Source organism: Odontesthes bonariensis, chromosome 11 (assembly GCF_027942865.1).
Source record: "Odontesthes bonariensis isolate fOdoBon6 chromosome 11, fOdoBon6.hap1, whole genome shotgun sequence".
NCBI classification, from domain to species: domain Eukaryota; kingdom Metazoa; phylum Chordata; class Actinopteri; order Atheriniformes; family Atherinopsidae; genus Odontesthes; species Odontesthes bonariensis.
The window spans coordinates 25,718,509-25,744,893 of record NC_134516.1 but is presented as its reverse complement, the minus strand read 5'-3'; the positions used below and the strand labels follow the sequence as shown (position 1 = coordinate 25,744,893).

The 26,385-nt window shown below is 43.8% G+C and overlaps 1 protein-coding gene, 1 non-coding gene and 1 pseudogene across 2 annotated transcripts in view; 1 reads left to right on the top strand and 2 right to left on the bottom strand.

Moving 5' to 3' along the window:
* Positions 1-396: 396 nt before the first annotated feature.
* trnat-agu (transfer RNA threonine (anticodon AGU)) lies at positions 397-470 on the top strand. The gene has a single exon. It is a non-coding gene; the product is annotated as a tRNA-Thr (tRNA).
* Positions 471-6,951: 6,481 nt separating this feature from the next.
* LOC142391224 (uncharacterized) lies at positions 6,952-11,472 on the bottom strand (annotated as a pseudogene).
* Positions 11,473-11,481: 9 nt separating this feature from the next.
* LOC142391223 (uncharacterized) overlaps positions 11,482-26,385 on the bottom strand; it is a gene marked incomplete at its 5' end in the record, with an annotated part of 30,154 nt that continues 15,250 nt past the window's right edge. Inside the window, 2 exons of the mRNA XM_075477000.1 lie at positions 11,482-11,565; positions 15,258-15,821. Coding sequence (XP_075333115.1) covers positions 11,482-11,565; positions 15,258-15,821 — 648 coding nt within the window. The remainder of the gene's footprint in view (positions 11,566-15,257; positions 15,822-26,385) is intronic.

Here is a 26,385-nt window from a genome sequence, read left to right as displayed (position 1 = left end):
ACACTACATAATATCAAAATGAACGTACAAACCGTGAAATAGTCAGAGTTAGAGTAAAAGCTGAGGGCAGGACGTCATTTCCTTGAAATATGTAGCGGAAAATAATACGCAAAAGCATAAAAAAGCCTTGTAAAAACACAGTAAATGACTTGGCGTGTAATAAGTACACCGCTTCATGAGATCTGGCTGTAACTGGTGAAAGTGACTTCCTCATGAACACCAGGGTCTGAGTTGAAAACCCAACAATATCTGCAAAATATGATGAAGTTTTGAACCAATTGGAGGCACTTCTACTCATGACTTTAACTATTCTTCAGGTACAGAATCACAAAAACCACTTCCTGAGGTGGATCCAGTTCCTGCTCTTTATTCTTTCATCAGTTTTATGAACCATGTGGCGCTGTGGCTTAGTTGGTCAAAGTGCCTGTCTAGTAAACAGGAGATCCTGGGTTCAAATCCCAGCAGTGCCTTAAAGGGATATGCCACCCCCAGGCCAAATTAAGTGTATCCCCGCATTCCCGGGACATAAATAAGTGTGTGGGAGCGTTTTCCTGTCCACCCAGGCATTGTCCGAATCTCACAGCACTGACCACTGCTTTGTTGCGCGTAATATCACAGCATACATACAAGCAAGCGTCGCCAGCGTCGCCACTCGAAATATTTCACCCAACGTGAATTAATTTACTTGATTTACCTTCTAATTACTGTGTGAGTGGTGTACTTTCACTTCAAGTGCAAATTACTGTGTAAATCAACACGCAAGGCTTGTTTTGGTCATGTCGGGTTGAGAACTAGTTTTCGGTGCGGAAGATACAGCCGAAGCACACTCCCCGCTACATCTTTGGGAATCCCCACCCCCGCTTTCCTCAAACAAACCAGCGTGAAGCAGCCAGGGGGGGGATTCCCCATGACGTAGCGGGGAGCGTGCTTCGGCTGTATCTTCCGCACCGAAAACTAGTTCTCAACCCGACATGACCAAAACAAGCCTTGCGTGTTGATTTACACAGTAATTTGCACTCGATGTGAAAGTACACCACTCACACAGTAATTAGAAGGTAAATCAAGTAAATTAATTCACGTTGGGTGAAATATTTCGAGTGGCGACGCTGGCGACGCTTGCTTGTATGTATGCTGTGATATTACGTGCAACAAAGCAGTGGTCAGTGCTGTGAGATTCGGACAATGCCTGGGTCGCCAGGAAAACGCTCCCACACACTTATTTATGTCCCGGGAATGCGGGGATACACTTAATTTGGCCTGGGGGTGGCATATCCCTTTAAGGTGTTATTATGTACATCAACATGGTGCCATAACTGTTTACAGCAGTGCTTCAGGAGTGCTGGACTTCCAAAACAGTCTGTACTTGGAGGCACTTCATCTCATGGCTTTAATCAGTGCTTCTCAAAGTGTGGGGCCTAGCTGTTCAGCTGGTCCTTCAATGGCATCATGAGTGTAATTAATAAAACGCTGTTGCTTATAAAAAAGATAATTGATCCCGTGCACAACCTCGTCCACAGAGGGGGAGGGGTTTGGGGGGCGATTCGGAGCTTGTTAGAGGTTGGGGGAGGGACCTGAAAGTTGTATCACTTCGAATTTTCCGACTTTAGACTCGTAATTTTGAAAACTTGCCGACTGCAGCTTTAAAGAGTATTGACATCAGATGTGGTATGGAGGTGAGGGGTGGCTGTCCCTATACAGAGAGTCACAAGACAGAGCCTGAAATAACCACCTTTCCATGTGGACTTTTATTCCTAAACCCGACGAGACAGTGAGTGAAAACATCCACCCATCCATCTAATCCATCAGGCAGTGAAGACGGTGGGAAAGGTTTGTTTGTGTCATTGTGTTTTCTGCCACCAGAGGGAGTCTCACCGACCCGCTGCCCCTGAATGCCATCAGGCAGGCTGTTCAACATGTTCAACATGTTCTACATGTTCTACATGTTCAACATGTTCAACATGTTCCACATCTTCAACATGTTCCACATGTTCCACATGTTCTACATGTTCCACATGTTCCACATCTTCAACATGTTCCACATGTTCTACGTGTTCTACATGTTCAACATGTTCTACATGTTCAACATGTTCAACATGTTCAACATGTTCCACATCTTCAACATGTTCCACATGTTCTACATGTTCCACATGTTCTACATGTTCCACATCTTCAACATGTTCTACATGTTCTACATGTTCTACATGTTCCACATGTTCTACATGTTCCACATCTTCAACATGTTCTACATGTTCCACATGTTCTACATGTTCCACATGTTCTACATGTTCTACATGTTCCACATCTTCAACATGTTCTACATGTTCCACATGTTCTACATGTTCTACATGTTCCACATGTTCTACATGTTCCACATCTTCAACATGTTCTACATGTTCCACATGTTCCACATGTTCTACATGTTCCACATCTTCAACATGTTCCACATGTTCAACATGTTCCACATCTTCAACATGTTCCACATGTTCTACATGTTCCACATCTTCAACATGTTCCACGTGTTCTACGTGTTCTACATGTTCAACATGTTCAACATGTTCAACATGTTCCACATCTTCAACATGTTCCACATGTTCTACATGTTCTACATGTTCTACATGTTCCACATGTTCCACATCTTCAACATGTTCTACATGTTCTACATGTTCTACATGTTCCACATGTTCTACATGTTCCACATCTTCAACATGTTCTACATGTTCCACATGTTCTACATGTTCCACATCCTCAACATGTTCCACATGTTCAACATGTTCCACATCTTCAACATGTTCCACATGTTCCACATGTTCTACATGTTCCACATCTTCAACATGTTCCACATGTTCTACGTGTTCTACATGTTCCACATGTTCTACATGTTCTACATGTTCTACATGTTCCACATGTTCCACATCTTCAACATGTTCTACATGTTCCACATGTTCTACATGTTCCACATCTTCAACATGTTCAACATGTTCTACGTGTTCTACATGTTCCACATCTTCAACATGTTCCACATGTTCTTCATGTTCAACATGTTCTACATGTTCTACATGTTCTACATCTTCAACATGTTCCACATGTTCAACATGTTCTACATGTTCTACATGTTCTACATCTTCAACATGTTCCACATGTTCTACATGTTCAACATGTTCCACATGTTCTACATGTTCAACATGTTGAACATGTTCTACATGTTCAACATGTTCAACATGTTCAACATGTAGAACATGTTCTACATGTTCAACATGTTCCACATGTTCTACATGTTCTACATGTTCCACATGTTCCACATCTTCAACATGTTCTACATGTTCCACATGTTCTACATGTTCCACATGTTCCACATCTTCAACATGTTCTACATGTTCTACATGTTCTACATGTTCTACATGTTCAACATGTTGAACATGTTCTACATGTTCTACATGTTCTACATGTTCAACATGTTCTACATGTTCTACATGTTCTACATGTTCAACATGTTCCACATCTTCAACATGTTCAACATGTTCTACATGTTCTACATGTTCTACATGTTCTACATCTTCAACATGTTCTACATGTTCCACATGTTCTACATGTTCCACATCTTCAACATGTTCCACAAGTTCTACGTGTTCTACATGTTGAACATGTTCAACATGTTGAACATGTTCAACATGTTCTACATGTTCCACATGTTCCACATCTTCAACATGTTCCACATGTTCTTCATGTTCAACATGTTCTACATGTTCTACATGTTCTACATCTTCAACATGTTCCACATGTTCTACATGTTCAACATGTTCCACATGTTCTACATGTTCTACATCTTCAACATGTTGAACATGTTCTACATGTTCAACATGTTCAACATGTTCAACATGTTCTACATGTTCTACATCTTCAACATGTTCCACATCTTCAACATGTTCTACATGTTCCACATGTTCTACATGTTCCACATCCTCAACATGTTCCACATGTTCTACATGTTCTACATGTTCAACATGTTCTCCATGTTCTACATGTTCTACATGTTCTACATGTTGAACATGTTCTACATGTTCTACATGTTCAACATGTTCTACATGTTCTACATGTTCTACATGTTCAACATGTTCTACATGTTCTACATGTTCTACATGTTCAACATGTTCCACATCTTCAACATGTTCCACATGTTCTACATGTTCTACATGTTCAACATGTTCAACATGTTCTACATGATCTACATGTTCAACATCTTCAACATGTTCTACATGTTCTACATGTTCTCCATGTTCCACATCTTCAACATGTTCCACATGTTCTCAATGTTCCACATCTTCAACATGTTCCACATGTTCTACATGTTCTACATGTTCAACATGTTCAACATGTTCTACATGTTCAACATCTTCAACATGTTCTACATGTTCTACATGTTCTACATGTTCAACATGTTCAACATGTTCCACATGTTCTACATGTTCTACATGTTCAACATATTCTACATGTTCAACATGTTCCACATGTTCTACATGTTCTACATGTTCAACATCTTCAACATGTTCTACATGTTCAACATGTTCTACATGTTCAACATGTTCTACATGTTCTACATGTTCTACATGTTCAACATGTTCAACATGTTCAACATGTTCTACATGTTCTACATGTTCTACATGTTCAACATGTTCAACATGTTCAACATGTTCTACATGTTCCACATGTTCTACATGTTCTACATGTTCAACATCTTCAACATGTTCTACATGTTCAACATGTTCTACATGTTCAACATGTTCTACATGTTCAACATGTTCAACATGTTCAACATGTTCAACATGTTCTACATGTTCTACATGTTCTACATGTTCAACATGTTCAACATGTTCTACATGTTCTACATGTTCAACATGTTCAACATGTTCAACATGTTCTACATGTTCTACATGTTCTACATGTTCAACATGTTCAACATGTTCAACATGTTCTACATGTTCTACATGTTCAACATGTTCAACATGTTCAACATGTTCTACATGTTCCACATGTTCTACATGTTCTACATGTTCAACATCTTCAACATGTTCTACATGTTCAACATGTTCTACATGTTCAACATGTTCTACATGTTCTACATGTTCAACATGTTCAACATGTTCAACATGTTCTACATGTTCTACATGTTCTACATGTTCAACATGTTCAACATGTTCAACATGTTCTACATGTTCCACATGTTCTACATGTTCTACATGTTCTACATGTTCAACATCTTCAACATGTTCTACATGTTCAACATGTTCTACATGTTCCACATGTTCTACATGTTCTACATGTTCAACATCTTCAACATGTTCTACATGTTCAACATGTTCAACATGTTCAACATGTTCTACATGTTCTACATGTTCAACATGTTCAACATGTTCAACATGTTCTACATGTTCCACATGTTCTACATGTTCTACATGTTCAACATCTTCAACATGTTCTACATGTTCAACATGTTCTACATGTTCTACATGTTCTACATGTTCAACATGTTCAACATGTTCTACATGTTCTACATGTTCTACATGTTCTACATGTTCAACATGTTCAACATGTTCTACATGTTCTACATGTTCTACATGTTCTACATGTTCAACATGTTCAACATGTTCCACATGTTCTACATGTTCTACATGTTCAACATATTCTACATGTTCAACATGTTCCACATGTTCTACATGTTCTACATGTTCAACATCTTCAACATGTTCTACATGTTCAACATGTTCTACATGTTCTACATGTTCTACATGTTCTACATGTTCTACATGTTCAACATGTTCAACATGTTCAACATGTTCTACATGTTCTACATGTTCTACATGTTCAACATGTTCTACATGTTCTACATGTTCAACATGTTCCACATGTTCTACATGTTCTACATGTTCAACATATTCTACATGTTCAACATGTTCAACATGTTCTACATGTTCTACATGTTCAACATGTTCCACATGTTCTACATGTTCTACATGTTCAACATCTTCAACATGTTCTACATGTTCAACATGTTCTACATGTTCTACATGTTCTACATGTTCAACATGTTCAACATGTTCAACATGTTCTACATGTTCTACATGTTCTACATGTTCTACATGTTCAACATGTTCTACATGTTCAACATGTTCTACATGTTCTACATGTTCTACATGTTCAACATGTTCTACATGTTCTACATGTTCAACATGTTCAACATGTTCTACATGTTCTACATGTTCCACATGTTTAACATGTTCTACATGTTCTACATGTTCTACATGTTCAACATGTTCTACATGTTCTACATGTTCAACATGTTCTACATGTTCTACATGTTCAACATGTTCTACATGTTCTACATGTTCCACATGTTTAACATGTTCTACATGTTCTACATGTTCAACCCGGCGTGCATGTGCAGCCCGGCGTGCGCAGCCCGGCATGCGCATCTCGGCGTGCGCGGCCTGGCGTGCGCGGCCCGGCGTGCGCGGCCCGGCGTGCGCGGCCCGGCGTGCGCGGCCCGGCGTGCGCAGCTGGTTTACGCAGAGATTTTGGTTTTATTAGTTTAACTTCATGAAGTTATTAAGTAATTTCATCCAGAAAGGATCAAAAGAAACAACGAAAATAAAAAGGTTTCATTATCAAAGTGTTAGATCTGTTGGATTGAATAATTCAGTGTTTAACTTTAATTTTTTTAATTTTAATAGAAATTCCAGTTAAAATGAACATAATATTCTTTGATATAAATCCAATTACAGTGAAAATGTTCTTTCATTTCTGAATAATAGTTTTACATGTTTGCAGACTTCTTCCACATTTCAGATAAAATTCACTTTACTGAAAATGTTTCAACTTCCTGATGTTTTCTAATCATTCCTAACTGCATTCAGCCTCTAAAATATAACTAAAGTGTTCTAATTTTATATAAAATTCTTAAAAAGTGATCTCCTGCAGAACCAGCAGAACCAGCAGAACCAGCAGAACCAGCAGAACCAGCAGAACCAGCAGAACCAGCAGAACCAGAAGAAGAACCACTACACAGGCACAGACAAGAGGCAACACCAGGGAGAGAAGAGGAGAGGAACCAGCTGGAGAGATGGATGTGGGAGGAGGTGTGATGGTGGCTTTATCTGAAATAAAGATATTTATCACATCACTGTCACATTACAAATGTTTAAACTCTTTAAACTCAGCTCAGGAATCACAGAGAGTCACCTGAGTAACCCTCACCTGTGGCAGAGATCCAGCTGGGTGGAGACTCTCCATGACTGCTGATGCTACACCTGCAGAGGCCTTCAGCAGAGCTGGTAACAGGCTGGAGGGTCATGTGACCTGCAGGCTCCGCCCTGATGAGGGAGCCATCTTTATAGAAAGCAGCTGGGGGGTCTTTGTTGGATGGCTCAGAGTGACGTCACCTCCCTCCATCACAGGGAGGACAGGACTCTGCAGGATCACTGATCCACCTCAGCACAGAGACAAACTGCAGCATTTCATCCATTTCCACACAGCTTCATCAGCACTGACTCCACAGTCTGATCTCACCAGAGACAGGGAGGCTGATGCTGTTACTGGCTGCTCCCTCTCTGGGCTCACACCAGTAAACTCCACAGTCTGATCTCACCAGAGACAGGGAGGCTGATGCTGTTACTGGCTGCTCCCTCTCTGGACTCACACCAGTAAACTCCACAGTCTGATCTCACCAGAGACAGGGAGGCTGATGCTGTTACTGGCTGCTCCCTCTCTGGACTCACACCAGTAAACTCCACAGTCTGATCTCACCAGAGACAGGGAGGCTGATGCTGTTACTGGCTGCTCCCTCTCTGGGCTCACACCAGTAAACTCCACAGTCTGATCTCACCAGAGACAGGGAGGCTGATGCTGTTACTGGCTGCTCCCTCTCTGGGCTCACACCAGTAAACTCCACAGTCTGATCTCACCAGAGACAGGGAGGCTGATGCTGTTACTGGCTGCTCCCTCTCTGGGCTCACACCAGTAAACTCCACAGTCTGATCTCACCAGAGACAGGGAGGCTGATGCTGTTACTGGCTGCTCCCTCTCTGGGCTCACACCAGGAAACTCCACAGTCTGATCTCACCAGAGACAGGGAGGCTGATGCTGTTACTGGCTGCTCCCTCTCTGGGCTCACACCAGTAAACTCCACAGTCTGATCTCACCAGAGACAGGGAGGCTGATGCTGTTACTGGCTGCTCCCTCTCTGGGCTCACACCAGGAAACTCCACAGTCTGATCTCACCAGAGACAGGGAGGCTGATGCTGTTACTGGCTGCTCCCTCTCTGGGCTCACACCAGGAAACTCCACTGTCTGATCTCACCAGAGACAGGGAGGCTGATGCTGTTACTGGCTGCTCCCTCTCTGGGCTCACACCAGTAAACTCCACTGTCTGATCTCACCAGAGACAGGGAGGCTGATGCTGTTACTGGCTGCTCCCTCTCTGGGCTCACACCAGTAAACTCCACAGTCTGATCTCACCAGAGACAGGGAGGCTGATGCTGTTACTGGCTGCTCCCTCTCTGGACTCACACCAGGAAACTCCACAGTCTGATCTCACCAGAGACAGGGAGGCTGATGCTGTTACTGGCTGCTCCCTCTCTGGGCTCACACCAGTAAACTCCACAGTCTGATCTCACCAGAGACAGGGAGGCTGATGCTGTTACTGGCTGCTCCCTCTCTGGGCTCACACCAGGAAACTCCACAGTCTGATCTCACCAGAGACAGGGAGGCTGATGCTGTTACTGGCTGCTCCCTCTCTGGGCTCACACCAGTAAACTCCACAGTCTGATCTCACCAGAGACAGGGAGGCTGATGCTGTTACTGGCTGCTCCCTCTCTGGGCTCACACCAGGAAACTCCACAGTCTGATCTCACCAGAGACAGGGAGGCTGATGCTGTTACTGGCTGCTCCCTCTCTGGGCTCACACCAGTAAACTCCACAGTCTGATCTCACCAGAGACAGGGAGGCTGATGCTGTTACTGGCTGCTCCCTCTCTGGGCTCACACCAGTAAACTCCACAGTCTGATCTCACCAGAGACAGGGAGGCTGATGCTGTTACTGGCTGCTCCCTCTCTGGACTCACACCAGTAAACTCCACTGTCTGATCTCACCAGAGACAGGGAGGCTGATGCTGTTACTGGCTGCTCCCTCTCTGGGCTCACACCAGTAAACTCCACAGTCTGATCTCACCAGAGACAGGGAGGCTGGTGCTGTTACTGGCTGCTCCCTCTCTGGGCTCACACCAGTAAACTCCACAGTCTGATCTCACCAGAGACAGGGAGGCTGATGCTGTTACTGGCTGCTCCCTCTCTGGGCTCACACCAGTAAACTCCACAGTCTGATCTCACCAGAGACAGGGAGGCTGATGCTGTTACTGGCTGCTCCCTCTCTGGGCTCACACCAGTAAACTCCACAGTCTGATCTCACCAGAGACAGGGAGGCTGATGCTGTTACTGGCTGCTCCCTCTCTGGGCTCACACCAGTAAACTCCACAGTCTGATCTCACCAGAGACAGGGAGGCTGATGCTGTTACTGGCTGCTCCCTCTCTGGACTCACACCAGTAAACTCCACAGTCTGATCTCACCAGAGACAGGGAGGCTGATGCTGTTACTGGCTGCTCCCTCTCTGGGCTCACACCAGTAAACTCTACTGTCTGATCTCACCAGAGACAGGGAGGCTGATGCTGTTACTGGCTGCTCCCTCTCTGGGCTCACACCAGTAAACTCCACAGTCTGATCTCACCAGAGACAGGGAGGCTGATGCTGTTACTGGCTGCTCCCTCTCTGGACTCACACCAGTAAACTCCACAGTCTGATCTCACCAGAGACAGGGAGGCTGATGCTGTTACTGGCTGCTCCCTCTCTGGGCTCACACCAGGAAACTCCACAGTCTGATCTCACCAGAGACAGGGAGGCTGAGACTGTTACTGGCTGCTCCCTCTCTGGGCTCACACCAGGAAACTCCACTGTCTGATGGCTATTTGGAGCTGATGCTACAGGAGGAACCGGCTGTTTTACCCCATCCTGATCCACACTGAGTCCTGGTTCCTCTGCTTGTGTTCCTCCTCAGAGTCCATCCAGCAGAGCTGTGGTCCTCCTCACAGCTCAGAGACACAGAGTCTCCTTCAGACAGCTGAGAGCTGCTGGGACTCACAGTCAGACCAGCTGTGAGCGCTGACATGAGGAGCAAAAAGCTGGATTCACTTATTCATGATTCCATCTCTTTCATATCACAGGCTCCTGCTGAAGTCACTGATAAAGAGTTCAAATATCTGAATGGTGATAAAAGCTTGATCCCAGCTAACCTGGATCAGCTGTGCAGCTCAGCAGTGACGTCAGAACTGAAGAGAAATGAGACTCAGGTTGCTTTGAATCAGACAAATAAAGTCATTTAACTCTATAAACCCGACAACCTGAGAAACGCAGAGCTCAGATCAAACCAGTGATGAACACAAACATCTTTCTGTGCTGATGTGATGCTGCTCCATGTGCAGTAAATACTGCTGTTATGTCCTTTATCTGAAATGTTAGCCACTCAATAACAAAACTAACTAACTGCTGATGCTGTGGAGAAAAGACCAAAGACTCATGTGGGCAGCCTCTTACGCAGCATTCCTGAACAGGAACAGCATAGAAACATATTCCATGGCAGCACACACAGAACTGTAACATACCAGCCACAGTAGGTTGTGCTGTTCTCTGATATGCAGAGAAAGAGCAGCTGGAGCTCAGGAGCAAGAGCAGGCGCCAATGAGGAGGTTGGTGGTTCCACTCCGGCTTCCCCGGCCACAGGTGGAAGACGCTGAACCCCACGTTGCCTAGCGACGCATCCATGGGTGCATAAATGTGTGTGACTGAGTAGAAAGCCTGTAGTTACAGACTAAGACGTGCTGTGTGAGTGTGGCTGAATGTGGCACGTAGTGTTGAAGCTCTGAGTGTCATTAAGATCAGAAAAGTACTGTACAGGAACAGTCCATTTCTACTTTCTGATAAGGTTCTGTGTGGGCGTGGCCTAAAGCCCATCTCTATCTGACACCACTGTCTCTTAGAGTTCCTCAAACATTTCCTGCTGTCGACTTTAGCAGAAAACACCTGAGCTGAAACAAGATGGGGCGAGCAGTGGTAAAGCCCTGCTGCCCCCCCCACACACCACTCACACCGTTTATTCTTTACACGCTCAGCTGCAGGAGTTTGGATCAAACTGAGCATTTATTTTGCATTCTTTTCACTTAGTTTCTGTACGCTCTGAGTTGTGTAAAGTTCCTCCTAAAGCAGCTCATCATCATGTTATTCCATCCGACCTCAGCCTGACCTGTTTTAATGTCCCCTCCACTATCAGAAGTTCTCCACAGAGCAGGAACAGTGAAAGGATTTCAGCTTAAGCAGAAAAACACAGCTTCTCTACTTACAGAGCAGCTGCTGAACACTTGTTTCCATCGTTGTGTCTCTCACTCATTTGGCCAGTTTGAGCTTGTTGTTGAAGCCCCAAATAAAGCCCGCCCTCTTCCTGTGTGGGTCCCTGTGCTTTCTTCTTCTCTTCACACACCAGGGGGCAAAGTTTTTAAAGATACAAGTCATAAACCATTAATTCCACAAATATGTCCAAAGCTGAATGAACATGTTGTAAATAATCAGATCAGATAAATCATCTGCCTTTAACTGATGTACAACTGAGCATCTGGGCGCACGGCTCGGGCTGCGAGCTGAAAGACAGCTGTGACTCAGAGCATCTGAGGGAACTGAACCCGTGATGAGTCCAACCCCAGGCAGCGTCCCATCATCCTGAGCTGCTCCTTGTGAGCAGCGTTGTTGAACTTTAAAAGTCGTCTGGTCGTAGTTTCCACGTTCTCGGAGGCTCAAAGCTTTCAGCCGACAGCCTGAGCTGTTCAACTCCACACTGAAGGGTTGAATCCTAAAGTTTCTCTTTTCATTTTGGCTTCATAGATCAAACTTTGAAGACTGAGAAAAATTGAGTGGAACCTGGAAAAGGCCTGAACTCAGCCCCTATGAAAAGAAAATGAAAAGAGAGTTTAGGATTCAACCTTTCAGTGTGTAGTTGATCCATGTAGTTGTCTTATCCACCAGTGACCTCACATTTCCCCTGATGATCGAGGGAAGAAATGCTTTAAACTTCCTCCTCCTTTTCCTCCAGTTTGTTCCTGCTCTGCATCCTAGACGTCTCCTCTTCAGCTCATCCAGATTTGGGGTATTTTTCCAGACATTTCTTGGGCTTTTGTGAAGCTCAGTTAGCTGCACCAACAGGTGAACAAATTTCCCGTTGCTACGGTTACGCATCATAACAGATGTGAAAACCTACCAGAGTGACCAGCAGAGGTCCTTCCAGCAGCATCCACACCAGCTCAGAAACATGTTTCAGAAGTCTCTGTTTTCACAGAGGAAATCTGAAGAAGATGCAAATAATTCTGGGATAATAGTGCTGACCTGGTTCTGTTCCACCTGAACCCAAAACATTTCATCCGGAGCCAAAAGCTTCCATCCAATATGTATCATCAATCTACATTTCTAAATAACTAAAGCTGACACATGAGTTTATTATTTTATTTTTTGAACTAGAATTATATTACGTGGAATTCTACAGTTAAAGAGGAAACCCTCCATTTAACCAGGAGTTACAGCAGATTAAATCTATAAGTTAGTGTAAATATAAATATATATGGCGAAAAACACTAACTTCATGGTGGCACTGGAGGAAACTCAGGTATTCTGCAGAAGCACAGGAGTTCATCCCCTTCAGATCATGAATATCTGACGTTGATTCCTGCTTTTAAAAGAATCAATGAGAAATCCCACCAGTGAGACGACACTGCCACCAGGAGGTCAGATTGGAACATTACACTATTGTTTGGATCCAGCACTGTGTTCTTCAACAACCTTCAGTTTTACAGATCATTACGGAGGTTGAAAAAGTAAACACAAACTACTGAAAAACACTGAAGCACAGAAGCAGCGCTCAGTGTGCTTTGGGAGCAGGAACCCCAGAAAGACTTCTGGGGACTGAGGGGATTTTCCTCATTTTTACGTCCCTTCTTTCATTTGCCTTTTTGAAGCACTTGTTATTACTTCTTTGAATTGGCTGATGTGACAATTCTTCATGCTGCTTCCTGCTTTTGATTAGTTTCAGGTGTAGTCTGAGTAAAAGGAGAGAATAATGCAAAACAAGAAACTGCAGCACTGATCAGACACGGCTGGATCTCAACAGGAAACACTCCCTGAGAACCAGATCTAACGTGTGACTTCCACTGTGAGTCAGCTCAGTTACAAACTGGGTTTAACTTCTGAGGTTGGTCTCTGACTGAGGGACTGTCTCTGTCACGCTCACAGCCCCCCCGGCTGGCTCGCCATGTTTTGCCACATATACACAACATGACGGGGTTCATTCGGGGGAGGTGACTTCACTGATGACCATCTGCATACAGGAAGACAGTCCTGCGTAACATTCAGTTGCCACAGCGACTGTCTTGCATTTCTGGTGGCTACTTCCTGTTCAGCCAGGACCGTAGCGCCAGTCGCTAACACACAAAAGTCACCGCTGATCACATCTTTAGGCCAAAGTGGGATTTGTCAGTGAGATTCTCCCACTGTGAGCAGCAGAAAGCGCTTTCTAAGAAACTCTTAAGGATATAATAGCTGTGGGGACGTAGTTACCACAAGAACACAATACAACTCCAAGTCTGTGCTGAACATTTTCCACTGAAATGCTCAGGGTACGCCAAACACAGTCAGCTTAAAACTAAAGGGAACAGAAACAGCCTGAAGCAAGTTTAAATGATCAGCGTTTGAGTTTGTAGATACAATCCAATAAAGTATAAGGGTGTCGTGTGCACACTGCCACCGGGTGTTCTGGGTAAGTTGTGCAGCCGTCGGGGCAGAAGAAGAAGAAGAAGAGTTGTGGACTAAAACAACGCGAGCAGCGCAACTGAGAGCATCTGAGATTACAGCAGAATGTCTGTTTGGTAAATCTGCTCAGTACCTGATTGTGTGAGTAACTGAGCAGTTGTAGAAGCAACAAACAGATCAGTTCAGTTTTCTCATGTTAAACGGTTCAATTCAAAGTACCGTTAGCCTACTTAGCTGCCTTTTCCCTCAGTGCAGCCATGACGTTTGGACTAAAATCCGTTCACACATCTGATTCCAACACAACAGACATTTGAAAGAGTTTCACAGCTTGAAGTTGAGCCTCGTGCCCTTTTAGTGTTGGAACAGCCTTAACTTTCAGCTTCAGCCATGAGCATCATACAGCTGTCTGGGAAGTACAGGGAACAACTCCAAACCTTTTTCAGACTGCGTTAAAGATTTCTGGGTCTTTGGGGAAGATGATAAGGGTCAACTTTCCCTCGTAACCAAACACACATTTTCTTCAAAAATATCTGTGTAGCAACAACATGAAAAGCATGAGAAAAGTTAACATCTGACCTTTAATGAAATGCAGAACAATGAAATACAGACGAGTGTAAAGCTCGACTTCACATCAAACTGAAATGATATATTGCTTCTTCAGATGTTTACAGAAATACCCACAGCTGGTGCAAAGCTACTTTGTGGATCTTAACTTTAAACAAAACAAATATGTTCAGTATAACAGAATAAACATGTTTCTACTTTCAAACAGACTGCATTTTGTTCTGTCCATCAACTCACAATTGATGCCATGTTTGTCTTGAACATCGGGAGATCCGTCCTCAGTTAAAGCAATCCCAACAAATTATAAAGCACTTTCAATGGTTCTTCAAACATGTGCTCCCCACAGAGCATTCAGAACTAAAGTCCTGACAAGAGAAGGTGGTAATCCACAAAGAAGATTTTTAATCTGAACAAAGGCAAGGCTTCTGATTGGTAGTTCCTGTTGCTGCTCCCAGGTGAATGTTTGCTTATCTGCCATAAAAATTATTGTTGATTTAAACCAATCATTTCTCTGCAGTGTGACTACGTTGGTGTCTCTTTAGACTAGCTAATGTAGTGAAAGCTGCCCCACACTGACCACAGATGAAAGGTTTCTCTCCTGTGTGACTACGTTGGTGTGTCTTTAGATGACCTAATTGAGTGAAAGCTGCCCCACACTGACCACAGATGAAAGGTTTCTCTCCTGTGTGAATACGTTGGTGTGTCTTTAGATGAGATGATTGAGTGAAAGCTGCCCCACACTGACCACAGATGAAAGGTTTCTCTCCTGTGTGACTACGTTGGTGTGTCTTTAGATGACCTAATACAGTGAAAGCTGCCCCACACTCACCACAGATGAAAGGTTTATCTCCTGTATGAATACGTTGGTGTTTCTGTAGATCAGATGATTGAGTGAAAGCTGCCCCACACTGACCACAGCTGTAAGGCTTCTCTCCTGAGTGAATACGTTGGTGTTTCTTTAGACTACCTAATTCAATGAAAGCTGCCCCACACTGACCACAGATGAAAGGTTTCTCTCCTGTGTGAATACGTTGGTGCCTCTTTAGATCACGTAATGTAGTGAAAGCTGCCCCACACTGGTCACAGCTGTATGGCTTCTCTCCTGTGTGAATACGTTGGTGTTTCTTTAGATCAGATGATTGAGTGAAAGCTGCCCCACACTGACCACAGCTGTAAGGTTTCTCTCCTGTGTGAATACGTTGGTGTCTCTTTAGATTAGATAATCCAGTGAAAGCTGCCCCACACTGACCACAGCTGTATGGCTTCTCTCCAGTATGAATTCTCTGATGATACCTCAGATTTGATCGTTTGATAGCTTTCCCACAGTCCTTACAGCAGTGCCATCTGGATCCCTCTTGGGCTCTACGTTTCTGCAATGACAGAGAGGAAGAAGACTTAGATCCTTTTGAAGTTCACACAAAAGATTTCTCTAAGCTAACCTACGCTAACCAACATATTCTAACTGGACCTGGACAGACCGAGCCACTCAGGTCTCAATATCTCAGATCAAACGTGAACGCTGAGGGTGCGTTTATAAGTGCCCTCAGCTATCAGCACTGTGCTCTGATGTGTTCTGCACACGTTCAGCTTTTTAAGCAGTAAACTCTTACTTTTTTCTCTTTTACTAATTCTTTTTGTCATGATGAAACTCTGAAAAGGAACTTGAGCTACAATATTTCTAAATGATGGAAGGAACCAGAGTCTTGTCCAAGTTGTTCACTTAAACACCATGTAGAGGTTGGGCTGAAAAAGGTTGATGACCGCTGCTTTAAAGGAATAAAAGTAACAGCGGTGGTAATACATGACATTCTTTACACTAACCCTCTGTTCCAGCTTACAACTCAGAGGTCTGCAGCCATTCAGCTCAACAGCCATCAGGGAAACACAGTCCGTTTTAACTCAACCTTTGTCTCTCTTTGTTAAAACAACTCTACAAACCTGTAATCTAACCATTAAAGACCCAGAATATTACCACCACCAGGTTCAATTCATGTTGAGTCTAAGCACATCTGGATCTGCAGCTCAGAGAGAGGAGATGAAACCAGGAAACACTTTGCTGTTTTTAACCAGGAAAAACACAAACTGAGCAAATGGAACATTTATTAAGGGACTCTAATATTGATATACTTGGAATATGTGAAAGTTGGTTGACACATTCATCATCATCTACAGCAGCTACCAGCATTCCAGGATATAATGTATTTAGAAAGGCTAGAGAAGCAGGGCGAGGTGGGGGAGTATTAATCTATGTCAGAGAGAAGTTTCAACGTGAACTAATAAGGTGGCCTAAAGACGTTAACGCTGAGTGTATTGGTCTAAATGCATCACTCTGCTCATCAATGTCTTTTACTGTGATTTGTGTGGATCCACCTCAGCAAAGGATGTGTTTTATGATCATCTTCAGACAATCTTAAATCACTGCAACTCGAAGAAGGAAATCATCCTACTCGCTGATTTTAATATCAACTGGGACATCAAGTCAGGAAAAAAATTAAACAGCTGATGGATGAGTACAATTTGACACAAATTATAAAAGGAGCGACAAGAATAACTAATACGTCAAATACAACAATTGATCCAATATTTACTAATAATCCTGAAATAATCTCTAAGACTTTGATGAGGTGGCTCGGGCATCTGGTTAGGATGCCTCCTGGACGCCTCCCTGGTGAGGTGTTCCAGGCCCGTCCCACTGGGAGGAGGCCCCGGGGAAGACTCAGGACACGTTGGAGAGACTATGTTTCTGGGAACGCCTTGGGTATCCCCCAGAAGAGCTGGAGGAAGTGGCCGGGGACAAGGACGTCTGGGTTTCTCTGCTCAAGCTGCTGCCCCCACGACCTGACCCCAGGACAAGCGGAAGATGATGGATAATGGACTTTGAATCTATTATCTGGCCTGTCAGATCACAATTTTATCTTGTGCTCATGGAAAATTAAGAGGAAGCATTTAATGGCATCCACCAGAGGTCACCAGTTCTACTTCATGCCCAAAAGCCAGCAACAATTCCTGATGAATGAGGAAATCCAAAATCTAGAAGGTCTAATATTCTGGAAAATAACAACATTGATCTCTAGCTCAGATACTTTATTAAAAAAAGTCAATGATATTATAACGATTCACAAAAAAAAGGTAAATCCAAGCAACATAGAAATAATCTGCCCTGGTTGAACAATGAAATTATAAAATGAATGAAAAATAGAGATAAAGTCTTAAGGATGACCTGTAAGGTGAAAGAAGATTCTATATTGAGGCCATAAGTGGGGCAAATGGTGATTAAAAGCTAATATGGAACAATATAAATGAGTTATCTCCCATCTTAGTGATCTACAGCTCCAGGTAAATGATGAGCTAACTGACAATCTGGAGATTACTGTGAGTTATCAATAGATTTTTCATTGGCTCGGTTGAGGAACTTGCAAAGCCCTTTAAATGCTCACATATTTCATCTCTAAAAAGCCCAGAGATTCATTTGGTCTTACTAGTGACCTTTTAAAGACCAATAAACAGGCTCTTGCTGACCCAGTTGCACATCTTGTAAATCTATCCATAAAACAGGAACGGTACCATCGACATGGAAGATTGCTCGGGTCACCCCCGTCTTTAAGGCCGACAAAATCTATCGACCCATAAGTATTTTACCTAGAATTTCCAAAGTAGCAGAGAAATGGGTTACCACAGAACTGACTGAACTCTGAAATAATGGCCATGCCACTCTTCATCCAATGCAGTTTGGATTTAGGAAATTCCATTCAGCACAGACAGCTGCCTGTTATTTCCTAGAAAACTGAGAGGGCTCTAGCTGCAGACCTGCACTGTGAGGACCAGGAAGAGAGTATTTTTCGTTCCCCATTTGAAATGTGGAGACGACAAGGTGAGTAAAAGTCGAGTGACAACAACTTTTCGTCATATGAAGAAACAGAAACAGTCTTTATTCACTAGAACGTTACGTTGCACACTATATACTGTAAAGTTGTATTCATTTGAAAAAAATCAGGTGTTTTACTTTTGGGTAGTCTTTAGTGTTGTGATCGTATCGATAGTGCTCACTTAAAGGCCTACAGAAAGGTGATTTTATGCACAAAACTGAAATAGCAGATCGATTCCTATACCATGGAATTTTTTTATGATTTTAAAATAATTGTAGGCCCCTGGATAGTCCTGATTAGGCCCAATAAACTATCACCACATTTGACTCGAATTTTGGCAAACCGACGACAGGTGCGTGACGTCACGCGTGCCAACTGCTGGAACAATCACCATGACTGATACTAGTAGTTCTAGTAGCGAAGCCAGCAGTTTGCCAGACCTGGACAGCTTCTTCACGGCAAATTTTGAGCGTGTGTTACCCTCAGCAGCTCACACCACCGGGGACAGAGGAAGCAGAGAGACCTGCGGTCTTGTGTCTGTGTCTCCCTGTCCGCCTGCCTCCTCTCTGGTGAAATCAGCCGGAGCCATCCCGCCGTGTTCAGCTCCCTGCGGTGCGGACACTCAGGGGGAATCCACCTGGCGGAGAGCGGACACACTCTCCGCCAGGTGGAGAGTGGAAATCAGACGGCAGAGCAATCATCAAACGTCAAGAGCCCCGACGTGTGTCCACGTCGGGGCTCTTGATGATCGCTCTGCCGGCTGATTTCAGGGCAACCATCCCGCGGTGTGTCCGCTCTCCGCCAGGGAGACACAGACACAAGTTCCGACCGCAGGTCTCTCTGCTTCCTCTGTCCCCAGTGGTGTGAGCTGCTGGTGCTGAGGGCAACACACGCACCCACAGCACTTCGTACATACTCGCAATAAAAACTGCACTGAACCCAACGTTTTATTGCCTTCACCACTCAACAAGCATACTACAATAGCGGCAGCCAGGAAAAACCATGGCACATGTGACGTCGCACGGAAGCCCCGCCCCCAGTCTGGAATTCCAGGAAGGGTTTCCAAGCGGCAAATTCAAAATTGCAAATTTCATGCGTTTATGAAATGTTTTGGTGTAGGGTCCAATGATCATTATTGTTCCTCTGTGTATGTATTATCATTATGTATTGGGTATAGTGTCAGCTTTCTGTAGGCCTTTAAATGTGCCATTTTCCAAGACCAAGAAAATTGAGTTATATCATATAATTTTTGAATAATTTTGTTTTACTTATTACGACATTATATGTCTCTTACAGATGCATATTTCAATATTACCCTCTGGCATAACACCGGCACTACGCCCAAAATCGAACGCTGCACGTCTTGTTGCAACCTGTTTCACTGCCCTCTTTGCCTAACATTTAAACCAACAAAACTGGCTGCAGAGCCACTTAGAGGCACATAGGAAAGGTGGCATTTTATTTAAAGCTAAGCATAATGTAATTGTCTGTGTGTTTGATGACCTTTCATGCTCTGACAAAAAAGCTGACACTTTTTTTTCCTCTGGACCAGTGCGGTGGTCCGAGCGGTGCATCACTGTGCATCAATTGTGGAGAAAGGTTCTTGTGCAATAAAACACTTACAAAAAATAAAATAAAAAGACATTTGAAAGTTTGTTTTGAGTCTACTGTTTTCTCCTGTAACAGAGGTTATTGGCTATCTGGGTCATGTAACTAGGTATTCAGTAATTGACTTAGTACACTTCACAATATTAATAGAATGTTATTAGAATACATAATATGATATTAGACATGTAAACACACAGATGTGCCTATATAAATGAATTGAGTAAATCAATATGTAAATGCATCCAACAGTGACATCTGTGGTAGAGGAGTTTAAAGTTGCAAAGTGCAGAGTCGTTATGACCTACAGAGACTCCCACGATGACCAAATCAAAAACGCAGGGATCGTTACGAGATCCGGCCGCAAGTGGGGAGCTGAGTCAGCGGTCGCACAAGCTGAAAGCATGCTGAAGATTCGCGACATCATCGGAGCACCATGCATAGGAAGGCAGGGTCTTGGAACGTCCCATTTCCAGCAGTGGAGCAAGGCAGGAACCAGGGATCGAAGAGCAATGATTCAGGAGGAGGTTAGAAGTCTGGAGGAGGAAGGGCGAAAGTCAAAGGCTGTCGCGCTATCTTCCCAAGGAGTCTGGACCAAGTGGGACCTCCCCAAGCGGAAGATTACTTGGGCAGACCTATGGAGGTTGGAACCGTTTCGCATTTCCTTTTTACTGCGATCAGTATATGACACACTCCCGACCACAGCAAATTTGCACAGGTGGGGACTGATTGAGAGCCCACTGTGCAAACTTTGTGGGGAGAAAGGAACCATGGCGCACATCCTGTCTGGGTGTAAAACTGCACTTGCCCAAGGAAGGTACAGGGGGCGCCTGACAAGGTGCTCATGACACTTGCCAACACCCTAGAGCAGGAGAGGAAGAAGAAACGGCAACATCCAAAGGCAACAGCAATCCAGTTTGTAAGGGAAGGGAGGAAGCCACCAACCACAGGTACAGCCAAACCTAGCCTGCTGCAAAAGGCCCAATCCTGGGAAATGAAGGTCGACCTGGGGGGAAGGCTGAAGTTCCCACAGGTTGTCCAGACATCCCTGAGGCCGGATGTGGTGCAGTGGTCGGAAGAAGCCAAGAAGATCATCCTCATAGAACTTACTGTCCCATGGGAAGAGGGGTGTGAACAGGCTTTTGAACGGAAAAACTTAAAGTATCAGGACCTTCTGCACAAGTGTAGGGAGAAGGGATGGCAGTCATGGCTGTTCCCAGTCGAGGTCGGCTGTCGAGGTTTCCCTGCCCAGTCGTTGTGGAGAATGTTCACAGCCATCGGATTGGGAGGGAGGGAAAGAAAGATTGCAGCTCGCAGGATGGGGGAGGCAGCGGAAAAAGCGTCGTGCTGGTTATGGAGTAGGAGGGAGGAGGCTAGCTGGAAGCCAGGAGGAGGAGATGGGTAGTGACTTGGCCACCACTACCGACCCACCACTGGGAGGCTGTTGTGGTTCAGGGTTGAAACAGCCAGTGAACGGTGGATGCCACCTGATGACATCAAGACCTCCTGGCCAAGGCTACATTCACTTAGGGTGAATGAAGGAGAAGCATCCACGGATGCATGTTTAATCTAATTTAATCTGGGGGTTACATTTTCAACGATAAATAATGGTATAGAAGCAAAGAATAGGGTGGAGCACAGAAGCTTTATGCCAGGATACATTAAGGTGTATTTATAGAGATTTATTGTTTCAAAATGAATTTGTAGTGCAAACTCAACTAACAGCTGTTGTTTTTGCGAATTAAATAAAATTAAAATATTGGAGTAAAATAATGCATATTTTGAATAGGCCAAAAATGTGTTAACATCTAGTCTCCATTGATTATCTGTAGAATAAACTTATAGGTGGTCGTAACGTTTAAATATGTAATGTTTAAAACGTTTAACAATACGAGCTTCCGGTACACTCGCTTTTATTTTGAAAGGCTTCGAATCAACCTCCGGTCCTCACAGTGCAGGTCCGCAGCCAGACTCTCTTGAGAAAACTTAAAGAGCTTGTTGGATCAGGGTGGCTTTGTAGCTGCTGTATTTCTTGATTTAAAGCGTGCTTTTGACACCATTAATCATGATGTGTGTAGATAATCTTGTTTTGTGTGGTTTATCCATTGTATTTCGATGTTCATCTTTATTTTACGTTTGTGATATGACCGGGATTTTATTTTGAAGGGATGTCACAAGAACGGAAAAGGAAAAACGGAAAAGGGAAATCAGAGAAATATAAGTAAAGGAAAACTTTTGGATTATATGCCATTCTCAGTGTGGGTTTCGGCATTTTGTATATATTCAGCACCCGGTTGACAGAGGCACAAGGTTTGTGTTTAATATTTGCTGACCTTTTGTTGGGATTTTAAAATTAGCATGACGCACGTTAGCTAGCGCGATGCTAAGTGTTAGCGCTTTGATCAGACGATAGAGCATTTATTTTGCCTGCTATGTAATTCTGATTTCTAATGTTAATTGGAATGGTTAATAATTATTTCAGTTATTTATTAAAAATTCATTATTTAGTTTCATTAAACTATGGTTCAAATGGTTTAGTTTATAACTCAAGTCATTTGTAAAAAGGTGATGTTTTTATGTTTCTTGTCCCTTGCAGCTCTTACGGTGGAAAAGGTTAAAAATGTTAAGAGCATCAAAATAAAAACCATCAGTATGAGAGAGTAAGACCATCATTAAACCGGGGATGCTACAGTAAGAGCTTCACCTCATCAGTTCCACCACGCTGCTACCCAAGTATGACTGCAGGGAATCTGATGTGATAGCCTAAGGTTGTGACACTCACTCAAGAAATGACATCAGACAACGCATCTCTAGACGACAGAGACATGGACCAGAATATGGACCCTTCTAAGGACAGTGAAAAAGAGGAACCTCGGCGCTCTGCTCGTCCAAAGAACCCCACGGAGAAGATGCAAGCATTTCAGAGGGAAGAGGCTCACAAAAAGGAGAAAGGACTCATTCACTTCTATGAACTATGGAAGGTTCAAGCACGTAAGGCAAGAGATCAGTTAAAGTCAGATATTACTGAGAGCCAAATTGCAGCTATTGTAGATATACTAGAAAATGAAAGAGACAATGTTACTAAAGTCTATATGGAAATACGAGATTTCCTACCTCCATCCACGGAGACAAGACGTCGCATTGATGCCTGTGAAGCAGTGACTAAGGATATTGTTAAGATTGCCTATGAGAGGTTAGCAGGTGTTGATGGAGAATTTGACAGTGAAGCAGCAAAACAATGTCTTCGTGAACTGCTTAACAGAGACTATGCCCGCTCCATCTACGGATCCACGGCCTCACCCTCAAGTGGACACTCCGCTTCCAGTCATCACTCCATGTGCTCCAATGTAGCAGCAAAAAGGGCAGACGCTGCAGCAGAGTTAGCAGCGAAGGAAGCAGAGTATGAAGTGCTCTTGGAGGAGGAAGAACAAAAGGAAAGGATACAACTGCTAGAGGAACAACAAAGGAGAGAACTTGAAGCTCAAAAACGTGAGTTGGAAAGACTAAAGGCAGTGAAGAATGTAAAAGTTGCACGAGCTAGACTAGTAACCTATAACCAGGAAGTAATGCAGGAAAATAGTGTCCGTTCCTTTGACAGGCACAGCAGAGAACAACAACATGTGCTTCCTCAGCCGTTTATGTTTTCAGCTCCTATCCAACCCACTGGCGCTGCAGTGACAACATCACCTCCCCAGACAGATGTTACTTACCTGGCTCAAGCTGTCCAAGATACTATGACCCTGAACAGGCTCCCAATCCCAGAGCCACCTGTATTCACCGGCGACCCGATTCAGTTCATTGAGTGGAAGGCCTCATTCACATCACTCATAGACAAAAGGAACATTTCTTCAGCTGACAAACTACATTATTTGAGAAGGTATGTAGGAGGTCCAGCTCGGAGAATACTTGACGGCATTTTCTATAGAAGTGATGAGGAAGCCTACAAAGATGCATGGAGTCGTCTCAATCAAAGGTACGGTCAGCCTTTTGTCATACAGAGAGCTTTTAGAGAGAAACTGTCGAACTGGCCAAAAATACAAACAAAGGATGCTGAGGGATTAAGAACCTTTGCTGATTTCCTCAACTCATGTCAAGAAGCCATGTCACATGTTAAAGGTCTGGACATTTTGAATGACTGTGAGGAAAATCAGAAACTGGTGAAGAAACTACCTGACTGGGCGGCATCACAGTGGAACAGAAAGGTCACTCAAAACATGAAAAGTGAACATGAGTTTCCTAACTTCCAGCAGTTTGTTGATTTCATGTTAACAGAGGCAGAGATTGCTTGTAATCCCATAACCTCATTCAGTGCTCTCCACTCAGCAGAGTTGACCTCAGAGAAACGTCATCTGAAAGAAAAAAGGGGTAAAATTAGTGTTTTCAACACCCAGACAGCTAAAGAGACTGAAAAGCGAGAGCAGACAAATACAGGTTTTAAAGCCCCTTGTGTACTTTGTCAAGATAGTAATCATCGTCTTCACTTTTGTCCTGAGTTTAAAAGCAAAACCCTGTACGAACGGAGAAAATATGTAAGGGAAAATAATCTGTGCTATGGTTGTTTGAAGCCAGGTCACAATGCAAAAGACTGCCGCCATCGACACTCATGTGACAGCTGCAAGGGGAAACATCCTACGTCTCTCCATGATGACAGCTACATCAAAGTTAAAACAGTGTCAGTTCCAAATCAGAGCAGCACAGATGAAGGAGCAACCACACTATCTCTCAATGTGGAGACAGAGGACCCATCATCTAACACCTCCATGATCGTGCCAGTATGGGTTTCTTCGATAAGCAATCCAGGTATGGAAAAACTCGTTTATGCACTGCTGGACACTCAAAGTGATACAGTCTTCATTGATCAGGAAGTTAGCAATAGCTTGCAAACAGAGAGACATCCTGTGAAGCTAAGGCTAACAACAATGGTTACAAAGGATGCATTAATCCATAGTGAAAGGGTCTCAGGTCTCAGAGTGAGAGGCTACAACTCCACAGTCCTCATTAATCTCCCTCCAGCTTACACTAAAGATTGCATACCAGTAAATCGAAAACACATTCCTACCTGTGAAACGGCAAGGCACTGGAGTCATCTCAGCGCAATAGCAGATGAAATCCCACCACAGCTAGAGTGTGAAATTGGCCTTTTAATAGGCTATAATTGCTCAAAGGCACTGGCACCACGGCAGGTAATGCTTGGAGGAGATAATGAACCCTATGCAGTTCGCACAGAACTGGGATGGAGTATTGTGGGTCGTACATCATCACACCATGATTTAACGGACATCACAAATATTTGCCACAGAGTTGCTGTCAAAGAGCTTCCTCCAGTGACTCCAGCAGATGCAATCAGAGTACTGGAGTCCGACTTCAAAGACACCTGTAAAGATGGAAAAACTGTGTCTCAGGATGACATCCTCTTCCTGAATTTGCTAAAGGAAGGAATTGAGAAGAACATGCATGGTCATTATGAGATGCCACTCCCCTTTAAAGAGAGACCTTGCCTCCCGGACAATAAGCCACTAGCCCTGGTCCGGCTCAGTCATCTCAAAAGGAAACTGCTAAGAGATGACAAGTACAAGGAACAGTATGTGAAATTCATGAATGAGGTAATTGATAAAGGTGAAGCAGAGGAAGTTCAAGACGGAGGGAAGGAAGGAGAGAAGTGGTATATTCCACACCACGGAGTTTACCACTCCAAAAAACCTGAGAAACTTCGCGTGGTGTTTGATTGTTCTGCTAGGTACAAGGGAACCAGCCTAAATGAACACCTCCTGTCAGGACCAGACTTGCTGAATAATCTGATTGGTGTTCTCATCAGATTCAGGCAGCACCATATCGCCCTGATGTGTGACATTGAAAAGATGTTTCATCAGTTCCATGTGTATGAAGCTGACAGAGACTATTTACGTTTCCTGTGGTGGAAAGATGGCAATCTTGGGGCAGAACCACAGGAGTTTCGCATGAAAGTTCATCTCTTTGGTGCAACATCATCACCAGGATGTGCCAACTATGGACTGAAACAACTTGCCAAAGAGAATGAGAGCCTGTTTCCTCTAGGCTCACAATTCATAATGAAAGACTTTTATGTTGATGATGGTGTTGTCAGTGTACCATGTGCAAACAACGCCATCCAGCTGGCAAAGGAAGCCCAGAAACTCTGTGCTAAGGGTGGTCTGAGACTGCACAAGTTTGTGTGCAACGACAAATCAGTGTTGCAGAGTATACCTCCAACTGAGCGTGCAGCTGAGACAACATCTCTTGATCTGGTCTTCAATGATTCAACCCTGGAGAGAGCCTTGGGAATCCTTTGGCACATTGAAACTGACACTTTCAGATATCATGTCTGCCTAAAAGAACAGCCAGCAACACGGCGTGGCATACTGTCTACAGTTGCCTCCCTCTACGACCCGCTGGGGTTTGTATCTCCTTTTCTGCTCAAGGGAAAAAGAGTGCTGCAGGAAATGTG